This window comes from Seriola dumerili, unplaced genomic scaffold, assembly GCF_002260705.1.
Source record: "Seriola dumerili isolate Sdu_G_001 unplaced genomic scaffold, Sdu_1.0 BDQW01001299.1, whole genome shotgun sequence".
Classification (NCBI taxonomy): domain Eukaryota; kingdom Metazoa; phylum Chordata; class Actinopteri; order Carangiformes; family Carangidae; genus Seriola; species Seriola dumerili.
In genome coordinates, this window is record NW_019175554.1 from 547,250 (window position 1) to 563,466 (window position 16,217).

Sequence of the window (16,217 nt, forward strand, 5' to 3'; positions counted from 1 at the left end):
TGTTACCGGGGAAGCCGTTATTGTGACAGTATATATACAACGTTTAACAACTACATGTCAATATTCAGTTTGTCTTTCTTGGTATTCTGTTTGACCAAAATCCCAGACAAACAACCTGTAGGGCTGCAGAGCACAAAGTTTTGTTTTTTTGTTTTTTTTTTCCTCTTCCTCTTTTGAGCAAAGGATGGTCAACATGTGAACTTTCAATTGAGGCGATAAGACTGGCAGATACAAAGGAGAGAGAGATGCACACAGTAAAAGACATTATTAGCTGCTTAAAAAAAGGTATGCCTGTCATATCAAGCTTTTCTCATACAGAAATGCCTGCATCGATTCAGCTGTGTGATTCCCTCCCAGCTTTGCCCTGATTCAAGCAGTTTCAATCGATGCAGCTGTATCTTAGACATTAAGCCCGGGTACATCGATTCCAGTTGGTGACTTGTGACACCCTGTGTGTGTGTGTGTGTGTGTGTGTGTGTGTGTGTGTGTGTGTGTGTGTGTGTGTGTGTGTGTGTGTGTGTGTGTGTGTGTGTGTGTGTGTGTGTGTGTGTCTGTGTGTCTGTGTGTCTGTGTGTCTGTGTGTTTGTGTGTCTGTGTGTTTGTGTGTCTAAGTGTTTGTGCGAGGAGACACGTGTGTGTGTATGTGTGTGTGTTTGCTTTGATTTCTTTCAAGGTTTTTTTTTAACTAGGCTTTGGAAGTGGAAGCAAGACCATGTACAAAGAGGAAAATTACCTTACACAACAAACTCCTCCTGTTACACATCTGCTCCACATTCCTGTAGGTCAAGGATAACATGAGCATTCAACTGATAAAACCATTTATTTGTGTGTAAGGCAAGTACTTTGTCAGCAGGACTCGGTGATTCTCTGATTGTTGATGCAGTCATGTATGGATATGTGCACATTTTTCATCCAAGCCTCTCTTTGTCATAGTCAAAGCTTTTAACAGTGTTGCAACCCTTTTGGCAGTGTTGCTCTCTGCCAGCCATTTACAATATTAACCCATTGTCCACACTGCTGCTGACTCTATGGACTGTCGAGACATAGAACATGTCTGAGGGGAGCATGGATTGCTATGGTCCCCATGGGAGCTCTCAGAAGGAACGAGATGGATGACACGCTTACAGTGCAGCACTCTCCCTCAGGCCAGATCTGTTAAGGATGCTTTTGTGCTAAGCCATCAATACATGCAGAGATATTACACGCATATGCTACACCAGTGAAAATAATCATTTATTGCCTGCACTTACATACCTACACACACACTTATGCACCCACACACACTGGGGTCAATGTTACAGGTCCCACTCAGCTTGAAAGTTATCCAGTGGGTGTTTACTAACAACTGACTACTTAATGGAGCACCGCATTTTAAATGCGTTTCCTCACCTGGAGAAGACACATACTTGTGTACAGCCTTCTATTGATTAAAATCAGTATGGTCCAGTCTCATCAGCACCACTGTCCTTGGCCCCCTGATGTCTGTCTTGCAGAGGACTCGGGCATGTGTGATGAACTACAGCTTTCTGTGGGTAGATCCATACGTTTCGAAGTGATTGGGTTAATGTGTTCCCCTGGGCCATGATGTGTACAACCTCCTATTTCGCCGCATCATTTGTCTGCTGCATTGATTAGAGGTTCATTGAACTGAACAAGGCTGGCCGGCCATCAGTTTTAAGTGCATAAGAAATCTGAAACAGGCACATGCATTTGGCTGCACACACTGTGTGGGATGACTGCATCCATTTACATGCGTGTGGCTTGTGTAAATGTATTATTATATGTTCTTCAGAGAGTTGTGTAGACCATTGATGCATGTATTTTTAATTGCCAGGCCAGTATGAGAGTTGGAGGAAGAGGCCCCTGGACAGAGGCTGAGCTAAACTCAGCCGTGCTACCCTGTCACTTAATTTGTTTCCTCTCTGACTGCCTCCCTCGCTCTCTCACCCTCCTACTCTTGCACTGTCTCTTTGTTTCTCTCCATGTTTGTCTGAGTGGTGCTAGCTGACCTTCACTGGGACACAGCCATGATTCTAATTGCATTGATATGTCAGTGAGCTCCAATGGTTGCAGGAGAGCATAGCGATATTACCCCAAAGCACTGTGGTGGTGCCATGTGAATTTTGCTGTCTTCTCACTGATGACTCACAGAGTTGAGCTGCTGAAAGAGAATAGACAGACCAACACTCTCACACACAAAACACTTTGCCAATTCCGGATTTTCTCTGGAGCAACATGACACTAAGGCAGTACCTAACTTTGTGTGTGTGTGTGTGTGTGTGTGTGTGTGTGTTGTGTTGTGTGTGTGTTGTGTTGTGTTGTGTGTGTGTTGTGTTGTGTGGGGCACAGTAAGCCCTCAAAGCCCTTCAGCCATACAGTGGATTGCAGAGAAACATGTAGAGCCTGTGACGTGACCCATAAGTTTCTAATGGGTTGTTTTGAAGCCGGGATGTGGACTCGCTGCTTGCTGCTGTCTTTTCTAATTAGTGAAGCCAGAAAAATCCAAATTTGTCTCCACTTAGCTAGTTCACTTGTGTTTCACAGGCAAAAGTCACAGTCACATCTGTGTTTTACTTTGAGACAGCTGCATGAAGTGTAAGGTTTTCATAAACGGTATCAAAACATGAAAAATGTGCCAGTCTATGCATGCGCACGGTTTCTGTTCTCTTCTACTCTTTGTTGACTTGCAGTGTTTACTCTGTTGATGTATTTTGCCTACATTAGGTATATCTATTGATTTGCCTTTGATTTGCTTTTGCTTTTCACACTTCGCACCCGATGCAAGGCAGCACCCAATGTAAAGATCTATCAATTTTATATTAATGATATTTATGTATTTATTTATTTAATGTCACGTCAATCTGTGTTTCACCGCCTTGGCTTGTTTAATTCTAGTATGGGTTGATTTGATCTAATTTCTTTCCTGCCAACTGGTGGGTGGGTGTGTGCAGACGTTCCTGCCCACAGGCTTCTGCATGTGTGTGTCAAGTTTATTCATCAAAGATTTTATCTGTAATCAAGTGGAAGCACAAAATTAGCATATTGTAAATTTCGGTCAGTACGTTATGTACAAAACCCTTTTGTTTTCTGTATCAGTACATCTGGTAGATCCTCATAAATGCTGTCATGTTAATCAAAGTTTTTGATTCATTTGATATCGACTTCCATCACCACTTGCAATACATACATTCAAAACCATTAGGCTTAATTGGGGTGTGACATTGACATTATTTAACCAGTAATGCGCAGTCAGTGTCTAGAGAGTTCTTTTGAAGTGATATTACCTACTTTTCTTTGTTCACTTTTCCTTCTTATTACCTTGTTATTTGTGTTAAAGTAATCAATATTTAGATTAATAATACTACTTCTCTGTTTTGCATGGGTGGAAAGAAACTAATTAACAGTGGTATATAGTTAAGTAATATTTTCATGTAGGTGCACCGTTTTAACTTCATTCTAAAATCAGTAATTCTGCTTTCTCTGAAGTAGATGTGTTTTTCTAATGAGTGACAGAGTGGCCCATTGTTACTGAATGCTGTTTTGGCACATTCCAGAGAATATTCCTTTTAAGTTGAAACTCTTTTGTTTCAGTATCTTTATTTATAATACCCATAATATTAAGCCTGAAATTTTAATTTAGGTTAGCCAAGTTTAAATAGTCACTGATATTTACACTATGTGCTCTTATGGAAACACGCTGTGAAGTCTTCACTTAACTTAATGCACTTCGAGGCAGATTAATGCTATGGATATGCTCAAATTCAGCTTAAGAATTCAGACATAATAAATATATAGATAAATTCATGCTTAACGCTTTATTCTGTTATTCTTATTTTATAGCCAGGCAAAGCCTTCAGGGCTGCTATGAGCGTTATGAGGGTGAAACTCATAATCTGACACACACTCGCTCTTGCTACCCTGTCCGTTTCTTACATTTTGATTAGGCAATGTTGGATTTTTTTTTTTTTAAATTATGAGTCTGGATCAGTTTGATCTGACTGAGACTGTGCTGTCAGAAGCAGGCTGCAATGCAGTCTCTCCACAAATTTTGCTGCATTTTTTCAAATCTGATGTTTTTTATTTTGTTTTGTTTTTTTTTGTTTTTGTTTTTTTTTGATGACTTTTTGAAGTAAGAAACCAGTTCCATTTTACAGTCGGAAAGAAATCTTTTCTACCTGATGGTCTCAGCGATCCCCTAAGAAGAGATGAGGTTGAAGGACAGCTGAGTGGTGAGAGTTACAGTACCAAAAAAAGGAGAAAAAAAAATTGGAGTTGCAGACAGCATGGGAGGAAGGGGAAGTGAATAAGATAAAGGAGGGAGGAAGAAGTGTGCAGTTGTTTGAATGAGAGAGAGAGAGAGCAAAACCTGTGTTGATGGAGACAGGCTGGTTACCAGATGGGTTTTGTCAGAGAGAGGAGGGAACAGACAGAAGGAAATGGTTAAGAGATGGAGGCTGATGTGGCTGTTTGTAATGCGATATGGCAGATGCGATTTTATTTTTAGGACACAAGGCCCCAGAACGATAGGTTTTATAGGGTTTTGAGTGGGTTGATCTTTTTAAATATTCAACTTCAATGAAATATGAAGCATGACTTCGGGCTGTTTGGAATTCATAAGTCTGTTTGGCAGGACTGGCTCTGCATATTGAGAGCTGTCAGAGTCGGCCTGAGTGTTAAACACAAGCCCTCAGCTGGCAGTAGGAACAATGGCAAGAAAGACACACCTTAAAGGGACTACACGAGACAAATAATAGAAGACTTCAGTCGGAGGTGGAAATATTTAATCACCTTTTGATGTTAAGACAGTGGGTGATTCCATTTTGTGCTGCATTTAAGGGTGTTAATTATTGTCACCAGATGAAGTGGTGTTGCGAAATGACCACTTGTGTATATTGGTGGGTATTAATTGAAATGTTCCTGAACATGCCTGAGTTTTGGTCAGGTATTGTTTTAATGATACCTTGCATTGATGAATATAAATTATTTTTGTATTTAACAAAAGAAGCCATACTTCTTAAATATTAAATATTGTTTACACACCAAGGAACAATACAAGAACATGGTCTACATAAAACAGCCTAGAATTGATTGATTTCTTTATTATTATTTAAATCAGCAGTTGTCTGATGAAAGAATATGTAAACAGGATTAAAAATCCAGCTAGCGTTGTCAGGTGTTGATATTTTATGTTGCCAATTAATTTTAATTTTTTACCCATAAACTTAAAACTAAATATTAATTATATTAAACATATTAGCTACATTTTGTACCTGGACCATGGAGATACACCAAGGAATACACCAGCAATGAAAAAAACATGAATTATACTCATATTCTTATTAAGAATTATTTGTAACCTTGTATTCTTTTCAAAATTTATTTGCAATCAATTTTTATGTGCGGAAGAATTCATCAGGAAAATGAGGATTGAAAATGGCTGATGGATACAGATGGATTATGCAGGCTGTCCGCTATGTTCTGTAGAGTCTACTGGAGTCTGTGTGTGCACAACACACAACAACACAGTCGTTATGCTCCTCTTCTATCATATTAACTTCTTAATCAACCAATTCATTAATCTATGTAACTGACTGATGGGAAGTTAAATGTATGCCTCTGTCCGTCCGTCTGTCTTCAGATACATTCACGAGTCCATTTCAGCTTCGTGTCTGAACGCTTGTGAAGGATCAATATTTTCCTGTCCCAGTGTGACAGATGTACACCACCGGAGAAAGCAGTGATAGGAAACCTTAGTTAGTGTGAAGCCACTGAGAGGAAATACATATGCATTAGTCTATGACTGCTGGGGATATTTACCAGCAGTAACCACACAAACAACAACAGGTAGCAGAGCCTGAAACCAAGACATGTTTAATGCATGCCAGAGGCAGCAGGGTATGCTGGCTGTACACCTGTATCAGTGAAATAGCCAGTGCTTATTAAAAAAAGAAGTGTGTGGTGTGTGTGTGTGTGTGTGTGTGTGTGTGTGTGTGTGTGTGTGTGTGTGTTGTGTGTGTGTGTGTGTGTGTGTCTTTGCTTCTATGCAGTGATGTGTGTCTGTCAGGTTGTCTTGCTGTGTTTGTGTCTGATGCTTTTATATGTGAGTGCGAGTGTGTCTTGGAGACATGGAGAGAGAGAGAGAGGCGAGACAGAGACCCCAGGAAGCGATGCTGTCCCTGTATAAGGAAACATTGTCAGTCCATTACCCTGCATGTAGCTATAATGAGAGTAAAGCAGGAGTAAGAGCCAGGGCTGCTACAACCATCTGCCAGGTGTAGTTCCTCCTTGTTATACAGGCAGACAGATTTGTTTATATTGTAAAGGATCATACCTTTTTTTTTTTTTTTTTGCATGTTTCACCCCATTTTGTTACATATTGCATATTTGTGTTATTGCTGACCATGCCCTGAGGTACAGCAAATTTTTAAATATATGAATACATTTTAACAACTTGCGCAGATGTAAAAATTGCCTGAGATGGATTTTTTTTTCTCCAGTTATTTTATCATATGGCAGTAAAGTTGAAAGGAAGGAAAGTCATTATTTGTGGAAAATGCTGTTTCTAAGCTGGTAACAAACATTCATTTAACTTATTTTTCCCTCAGAGCACAGTTAAACAGTGGGATTATATCTGGTTTATGTGTGCAATACATAGTAGCCATTACACCATAATGATAATAACAGTTTGCCACACACCGTGTGACATCGGATACGTCTCTTTTTGCTCCATCAGCAACAGTGAAACCTTCAATTATGCACAGTTTTCTGTCAATATTGAGCCATGCCGGCTGTCTGTCAGTAACTTTTTTGAAAATGCTACTAGAATGAATTTGGCACAGTAACAATGTTGTTGACGCGTGAAGAGTTGGAAAATGTCATATCAGTTGCATGTGACACTGGAGAGGTGAATCTTGTGGTCCACAAAAGCAGAAGCTTTGTTTATTTTAGTTTTAATTTTATTCTCAATAGAGCTTCCTGTGCAGTGTGAGCCAGTAGGGTAGCTGTACTAGTGGCAGGGAACCGGGCTCACTTTTGAGGCTTTGTTAGACTCACCAAGGCGTGCTAACGCAATGTCATGCTTGGCTGCAGCTCACAGTGGCTGGGGTTCACACTGGAGGGGCAGAAGACTTGAGGGACATCCAGCTCAGCGCTTTCATATCCTCCATGTCGCCCTTTTTGGTTTTAAGCAGCAAACCACCGCAACACCCCCACCAACTCCTCGCTCACTTTGTCATGTAAACTTGATTTTGATATTAGTCAATAACATCTGGTTATGCGTTGCAGAAGAAATGTGTTGACATGTCTTTATAAGTGCATCCTTTATGTGCACATTGCTGCTTGTGCAATAACGATGGCCATGTCCAGCATGTTACAAGACTGTTTATTACCTTGGATTTCTTTGTAGGTGAGTCGTAGAGTGTGACCTATAAATGTCAAGGAACTGCCCCCAATATTTTCTGTGAAATGCTCTGGTTCTTATGCAGGCTTCACTTAGTGTGTTCATAGATTTCCTCTAAGGAGGTCCTTATCACCATTATATTGCTTTTATTTTCAAGTCATAGTTTTTTACACTTGAAATAACAGGCTGCTTTTATCTCAAAAACATGAAACCAATTAAAGGCTCTTCAGTTGTGTAAGCTCTACTCAAAAAGCACATGAGCAGGATATTTTCCTAAAATTAGCTTTGGGCCTTTACAAATGAACTGGATCAAAGTGGTGATTGAGAGGGGCCAACACCGTTCTCTTTTTGGACTGATCATCACTATCACTCAAACAAGACACATGCGTCCAGCAGGCCTGACAAGATGTAAGATTTATTGTTATTTTCTTCATTAATGTTATAATCGTTAATCTATAAAATGTCGGAAAATAGAGACAAAGCCCATCACAAGACCAGAGACCAATTACATCATCAGATATGTTTTATTTTTCCACCTAACAGTCTAAAACCCAAAGATGCTAAATCTACAATCATATAACAGAGAAAGAGCAGCAAATCCTCACAAGCTGGAACAGCAGAATGTTTGGCTTTTTTTTGCTTGATAAGTGACTTGAAAGATAAATAAACACCCACTCTGGTATTCAATTTATTTTTGTTGATCCACTGATCGATGAATTGTTTCAGCACTGTTTGCCCCCAAACTCACAACCAGCTGGTAGTTTAACCAAAACCAACAAAAACAAATGCCATTTGGAGCCAGTTAATGCTGTGGCGGAAAAAATTATATAGAGTGCGGCACAACTAAAAAATCCGAAGCCAGAGATGAATGCAAACTGGCACACATCGTTCTAAAAGGCTTCCAATTGATGTTGCTTTTCCATTATTCTATGGTCTATTCTTTTGTGTTTGAACAAAGATATTTGGGATTGTTAAATCTGGGAAAGGAGCGACAGAAGAACTGGGAGTGAAATCGCAGCTCAACAAAGGAAAACACTTCGATATACATTAGAGCAAGACCGGCTTCAGTTACCTATAACAGTGCTGGTTTGCACATTACCCACAGGGATTATTATAGTGCTGTTTGAACAATCTATCCCCGTGCCTCCTATTTTATCGTCTTCTTCTCTCCTTATTGCTCCCTCTCTTTTTCTGTACTCTATTTTGGTCTAGTCCAAATCACAATCATTGCCTCCAAATAATGCCACTGTCTTGAGGCTGTTTGTTCTGTCTATCTTGTCATCTTCTTCCCTCATCATCACATTGCTTCCACTGTTGTCCTCCTTCCACTCTCCTTTCACTGCCTGCTGCCTCCTTCTTATTTTTAATCCTGTCTGCTGTTTTTTCTGTGTGACAGAGGAGCTCGGCAGACTCCTCTGCACACACAGTTAACTACAATGAGCAAGCAAGGGACAAACCTTCAATGACTGGTGTGTTGCCAGGTAATGATCTTTAATTACAGCCAGCCTAATGCACACGGGCAAACTAACAAGCTGTCTGCTAGCTTTTACCTTTTAAAAGGCTCACTCGGTGACATGGGCGCATCACACACATTTATGACACCATACATTTTCTACTCTAAATGTAGCTTTTCCTCTACATGTCTCCTTTCAAGATGTACAAGCGCACATTTGATTTAGAGTTTTCCCACAGCGCAGGAAACACACAGTCTCACACTCACATAAACAAAAAGAGGAGGTTGTTTTGCATCTCTAGTCTGACCTCAGTGGCATTGTAAAACTGTCCATTAGAGGGGAGGGAGTTCTGAGGGTTGTTTTTTTCTGGTCTGCTTCTTGTACCCTTCAACACCTGCTCAGTCTGCTGTTGGTTCAGGCTTTTTCTGTTGCACCTCTTTTCCCTCCTTTTCAATCAGTTGTTATGGCAAATGCAGTTTGTTGAGAGTTTAGTTAGTCATAGATAAATGTACTCATCAAGTCCTTTCATCTGTTCTCACATGAGTGGAACCACAGTAGAATTTCCCTTTATTTCTATGTGAGTCTGGTGAATGGGTTATTTATCAGACGAAGGCTCAGCTTCCATTGTATAATTCTTGTACCAGCCACATACACTTAGAACATCATGTCCATTTTGATTCATACAGAAGAACATAGTGAATGTACTTTTTACACCTCTAGCCGACTAATTGCCGGCTGACATACAGTAAAAACAGGGTCTCCTCTTCCACTGTGCACTCTTAATATTCACCATCGTCCGGCAGGGTCTGAAAAGAGGCATCATTTCACACAGTTAGAAAAGGCATTTAGAGGTGAAATGATTAGTCAGTTTATCAGTTGATCTACAGAATATGAATTGGCAACTACTTTGGTAATCAATCAGTTGATTGTTTGTCATTTTTTCAAGCAAAAGAAGCCAAACCTTTTTTCTCTGTCTTATAGTAAACTGATTGTCTTTGGGATTTTTAGACTGTTGGTTGGATAAAATAAGATACTGTAGACTGATTCTAGGATGTTATGCTGGGTATTTCTTAATGTATTTTGACAGATTTCAACAAGAAAACTGTCAAATTAATTCATAATGAATATAAGCACCTTTTATTGAAAAAGGAGACTGAAGACCATACTCTTAAAATGATTGTGCTTTCAACCAATTGCTGACAGCTGAAAGCAAACTATGTAAATCATAGGTTTTCTCACCTTTTTACCAGGATGGGAACTTCCAGTTTCTCAAATATAAGGATTTGCTGCTTCACTTAGTTTTATATTATTGTAAGTTTAATAGAATTTTATTTTGGGCTGTGGTTGAACAAACTGATCAATTTGAAAGCATCAGCTATGCCTGTAAATTCTTATATCATTTCTCACCATTTTCTGATATGATGGTTTAATCAATAATTAAATTAATCATTGCCTTATCCCTAGTTTACACAAAGTGAAATCTTGTTTCTCTATATACATTACCTGATCATTGTGCAGTAAAGTGATGTTCCACTTGTAGATGGAAAAAACAGGGCAAATAGTCATCATTAGACTGAACATGCAGCGAACTGCCAACCCGGCTCACTGTGCTGTGATTTATGGCGGGTGTAGAAGTGAGTGTTTGATCTTGCTAACTTCAACTTGTTGTGTCAGTCACTCTGCAGAGAGAAAAAGTCACTTCACTGCCTGTATTTTTGTGAGTCTGCATGACTACTCTCTTCTTAAAGTGATCAAATACAGCAAACTTCATAAGAGTGGAGAGAAGGGGGGGGGGGTTGAGAGATGAGAGGAAAAGCTCATCTGCATCTGTATTTGAAGTGGCAAATGCAAATGGACCAAATGATCTGACAAGAGGAAAATGTGAATTCCTCTCTGCAGCTATTTGCAGGGAAAAAAAAAAAAAGAAACGCTCTGTTTTCTCTATTGGACAGGGCCTTTTACATTCCTACAAAATGCCATCCTATCAGACATTTAATAAACCACCATAGTTCCATCTTGAAATTCCTGATATTCTCAAACCATTCAGAGCAGCGATTAGTCTGTTTTGTTTGAGATTTTACTTGTCTTCTGCTGCAACAGAAGCAGTGTCAGTAGCTGGTTAAAAGGCTGTGGGCTGTGAGACTTACAGTTTAAAGACAACTTTTACAGCAAAGCTGAGAGCAAGAAGACACACAACAAGCTCAGTCTGCCAGCCCTTTTATCATTGTTTTTCAACTTTTTCTTCTTCATTTCTGCCTCCCAGCAAAATAGCGGACAGCGACTGACTGAGGACTGTGATAGACTGGTAGTTTAGCAAAATCGCATTGTGTTCATGTTTTACAGACGCTGGAAAATACCAGTCTCCGGGCTTTCTCATGTGTTGACTGTTTTGCTCCAATCTCTTAACAGCTCTTCATGTAGATGAGTTCATTGTCACCACAATGGTGACAGGCAGTGTAGGTGTAACAGTCGAAAAGGAAAAGACAAGCAAGCACTGCTGCAGTCTAGACTTCACTTTGAGTCTCTGCTGAGGCTCCCTGCCTCAGCCTGCCTGCCTCCGAACTTCTCCAAACTTCAAGAGAGCAGAAGTGGGGAGGAGGGAGAGAGATAAGTAAAAGCTCATCTGCATCAGTCAAATATAAATGGAGCAAATGATCTAACATGAGGAAATGTGAACTCCTTCCTGCTGCTATTTGCAAATGTAGTAAAGGAATACCTCTCACACTGTAATATGGGGCAGGGAACCTTTTTCCAATGAAGTGCTATCACATTGAGTTGTGATGCTTCTATATCTATAAGTATCCCAAATTCTATACAAATACTGTGCTGTACTGCAAAAATTGATCCCTTTCTGTCAGTGGTGGAAAAAAAAAATGTCAGAATGCACCATGTGCTATACTGCCAGAAATGTTGACTGAAAAAACACTGCATGCAAAACATGCAACAATACCTTTAAATCTTTAAAAGTGACATCAACAACTTAACTCTTAAGAAAACAGCAAGCTACAAGAGCAATGAAGCGCTGACGGAATAATTGCCTGCAGGAGCAGTCAACCTGAGGCAAGCTAACAACAAAGTTAGTGATCTAGTGCAACTTATGCTACTTGTCCCTAACTTCTCTTGGTCAAAGGCAATAACTGAAGCAATGTTTTATTTACAAGGACATGCACCCATTCAGTGTTGATGACAGAGATTTAGATGGATGGCGATGACCATGCAGTCATGGCGAACAAACACCCAGTTGCCAAAATTTAAGTGGAAACTGCATCTTTTTTGGGGACTGTCCAAAACTGTGTCCTTTTGGTCACTGCTTATTGCTAAAAGGGAACTCCACTGATTTTATACATGAAAGTGTGTTTACAGGTCTTGGGGGAGGCCTACTGCATATAAGGAAAATGTTGTATTAGTGTTTTGTGGCCCCAGAAGGCGCTGTGTGGCGTCTGATAAATTGCCTCAGATGTCACTTGACGAAATGACGAAAAATTGGAGTTTGGAGAACAGTCATCTCTGCTGGAGGTTGCATCAGCCACTACGAGCATATTGAACTGTCAATGGCGGAGTGGCATTGTGGGTAATGCTTTTAAAATACACTTTGGCCTTGGTAGTGGTACTTGTGGTGAATTTTGGTCCGTATTGGACACAACCTTGACAAATTTTACCTCATTTGAAAGCTCTATGCCTCCCTATTCTATCTGTGCAAAGCTTTTTCGGATCCCCATGTCAATGCAGCAGCTGTTGACACAGAATTGGTTAGAAAATTGTAGCTATGGCTACAAAATGTTTTCCACACGACAGATGCTACTACAGGCCTGGTATTCCCTTTCTTATGCCATAGAGGCAAAAATAATTTACATGCCTACCATGCGTGTGCCTCTGTAACTTTGGTTCAGTATCTCTTATACTCATTTTGACTTTTTATTTTAAAATTTAAGGAGTTACATTTTAAAGGAGACCAGTGTTATGATTGTAATCAAAAGGGTTGCAGAACAGTAATCTCTTTATTTTGGGTACATTGTTTTCAGGTTTGTGTACAACAATCGGGGTGTCAGGAGAGAGTCAAACAAGGTTATAGGAGTGGTAAGGAGGTTGATAGATTTTTTTTAGGGGGCTTTTCACACTGGGTACTTGAAATGAAATAGAAAATCTGAATTAATTCATTGCCTGTGAAACATCTCCATTCATTACAATGAATAATCTTAAATAACAAGTTTAAGCTACATTGAGATGTACTGATTCTAAGTGTATGTATGATTTTTATATCAGAATGCGTATCACATATCTAACTCCGTATCAAATTGTCTGAAAGGGATAAATGCAGACCTCAACCGTCTCGGCACGTGTTCAATAAAAGACAACGGTTTCCGTCTTCAAATTCCTGATCGTAATCCAAAGCAGCTCTTTCAATTGATATTCCACTTGACTCGTTCTGCTATAAAACCAATGTGAGTTGCTGGTTAAAGGAGTGCAACCCGTGAGATGAGACGTGTTTTACATCTCTCAGACATGTTTTACAGCTTAGATGAAGGCATATGTTGAGAAGCTAGCGAGGCTTCAAAGGAAGGGGCAGCTAGGTGTCACAGGCAGGCAGAGTGAGAAGAAACTGAACTTGCCAGCACTTTGATCATGTTCACCATTAAAGGCCAGAGCCCTGTTAGGAAGAAAAGAAATGCACTTTTGGATAAGAGCTGTTATTGAAGTGTGGGTTTTTTAAAATCTCTTTTTGAAATGTATATATATATATATATATATATATACATACATATGTACTTTGTATTTCTCCAGTATGTGTTTTACATACGAGGGTACACACACAGTGGAAAATAATGAAATGATAATTCATGCTAATACATATTAAAATAAATATAAATTCAAAGAGTCACATGTTTGAATTTAGTCAAAACTTATGTCAGATAGAACTCGCTTGTGTGTTCTTTCTTTCTCTCCAAGATGACAGAAATGGCATCAGTTTAAAATTTCAACAGAAGTGTAAACAAGATATTAAAATGCAAATTGCTGATAACACAATTGATAATTTCCCCAGCATCAGCTCTGAATCTGTGAGTGTGTTATTTGTAAAGGAAATATGTCTTTATGGGGCATCGCCCTGATGCAGCACAAAGGAGCAGGCATGGGGGGTAGACGACAGGCTTTTAGAGGAAGGAGAGAGGAACAGGACATGATAAGGGATTGTGGAGCAAGAGGAATGACAGTGGGGGAATAATTGTCATCTTTTACAATTGAGACTCCAACAACAGGAAGAGAGAGCAGAAAGTGTTGGATAATTAGAGGAGACTTGGATTTTCAGCCGTGGTAACAGCAGCAAGGAAACACACTACTCATTTTGTCCTTTTTAAAATCCCAATTTTCTCTTGTGTGCCTATCGAGTTTTAGTGTGAATGTTCTTCTGTGTGCTTGCGCGCCTGTGTCTGTGCACGTATGTGTGATCGCTGGCTTCCTTTGCTTAATTTTGCCGTCGGTTCCTTCTTGTCTCCTCTCTTTCCTCTTTTTATCCTTATTTATTTGTCAGAGGTTGTGTTCAGGGACGTTCCTTGTCATTCGTCAGCGCGGCCCATAAAACACACTGTCATGACTGACTGGCCACGCTCCAAACTCATTACCGATTGGCTGACAGAGCGGGTCGCTCTGTTCTGCTCTGCTGTGTTTGACTCCTGTTTGCCAGACATTTCAGGCTCAGGAAACTTTAAATGCGGTGGTGTCTTTCCTCGCGCCACTCCTCTCAGCCTGACGCTCAAGGTCACATGAATATGGATTTACCCTCTCCTTCCAGCGCACACATACTGATGATGAAGTCTAAGATCTACTCAGAGGGATTATAATTCAGAACGTAGGTCTGATCTGGGCCGTCGCTCTGTTCCACTCTCTGTCTGGGTGTGTGTTTTAAGTCGGAAACCAGAGGGGAGGGCGGGAGGCTGAGGAGAGGGGGAGAACGGTGGACGGGTGGGGTGTGGTGGAGTGGTGGGTAAGAGAAATAAGAAAGATGAAGAGGACTACTGTGCGAGCAGAGAGCTGAGATGAAAAGCGGAGGAAGGAGAATGGATGATGATGGTGGAATCAGGGGAGGTGGAGCTGGGTGGGAGGGTGTCATGTAAGAGAAAAGGGAAAGAGACTGGGAGATTGGAAAAGGGCGACGCACGATGTTATTGAGTTTCTGCTGCAGTTGATCAGCCATATCCATTTCATCATATTGAGCTGGCTGTGTGCCACGTTTTGCTGCAGAAAATTTGTCCTCATCAGTGTGTGTATACACAGTGTACACTTCCACGGTGTGCGTTTGTGTGTGTATCCATCCACAAGCTCACTGTACACACCGTTAGTCTGGATTCCATACTAACGGTGTGTACAGTGAGCTCATGTGTATAAGCTGTATGTAGCTTTGCTTTGTTTTGCATGTGCATATACTTACTAAAGTGCTTCCTGTTACTTTCCAGTCATCCAGTCGCGGTCATTTTATGTTTGCTGCAGTATGTTTGACTGACTGGCACATTTTCTGTTCATTCGCTTGCTTTTTTTTTTTTTTTTTTTAACCCTTTCTCCAACTCTCTGTCTTGCTTATAATTTAATCTGCAATCTGACTAATGAGTCATGAACGCTTAATTTACTCTCTCTCATTCTCTCAGTTTTGTTCACTGCTTTGTTTGTTTTTCACTCACAGAAAACAACAAGGCACCTTTGCAAAGGTCTCGCTCTCGGCAGAATATAAATGTGGGTTCGGCGGCAGTGAAAGCTTCCCCCGCCAAGGAGGCCCATAACGAGTCTGAGAGCCATCCATCTGCAGCCAGGGCGAAGGTTGCGGCGTGTTCGGACTCAGGCCGCAGGTACAGGAACACCCCGGGTCACAGCTACGGGCTGGACAGAGAGAGGGTGGTGGAGAGAGAGGCGGTTAAAGTGACTGAGAAAGAGATGGAGGTTGAAGCAGAGCCTCCAGCTTTCCAGCCGTCCTCCACTGGTGCTGCAGTCAGCAGCTGCAGCACCAATGGAGAGTCAGATGTAGAGGCCCTCCTGGCCAGACTCAGGGCCTTATGAGGGTCATCATTTGTCTCTGAAACAAAATGAATGTATACACATCTAAACATGTTCTGAATGTGACCAAAAAGATTTATATTAAGAGAAAGTTGTAAAAGATTTGTCAGGCGTGAAACACCACAATTAAATAACAAATATTAACATTAACTAGGGAAACTGACTTTTTTAAAGCTTCATGATATAAATTTGTTTAAAGATATTCATTTGAAGACCATGTCTTAACAGTCAACGGTACTCAAAGAAAACCCTGGCATGTAGAGCAGAGAAAACTGGTCACACAGAATGTCCTTCATGCAATAGAGGCTGATTTACAAAAGTTC

The 16,217-nt window shown here is 40.5% G+C and overlaps 1 protein-coding gene across 1 annotated transcript in view; it reads left to right on the top strand.

The window, feature by feature from the left end:
* Nucleotides 1–15,897, top strand: part of diaph3 (diaphanous related formin 3) — a 163,351-nt gene extending 147,454 nt beyond the window's left edge. The window contains exon 28 of the mRNA XM_022767790.1: nt 15,527–15,897. Within this exon, the coding sequence (XP_022623511.1) occupies nt 15,527–15,897 (371 nt within the window). The remainder of the gene's footprint in view (nt 1–15,526) is intronic.
* The last annotated feature ends 320 nt before the right edge of the window (nt 15,898–16,217 follow it).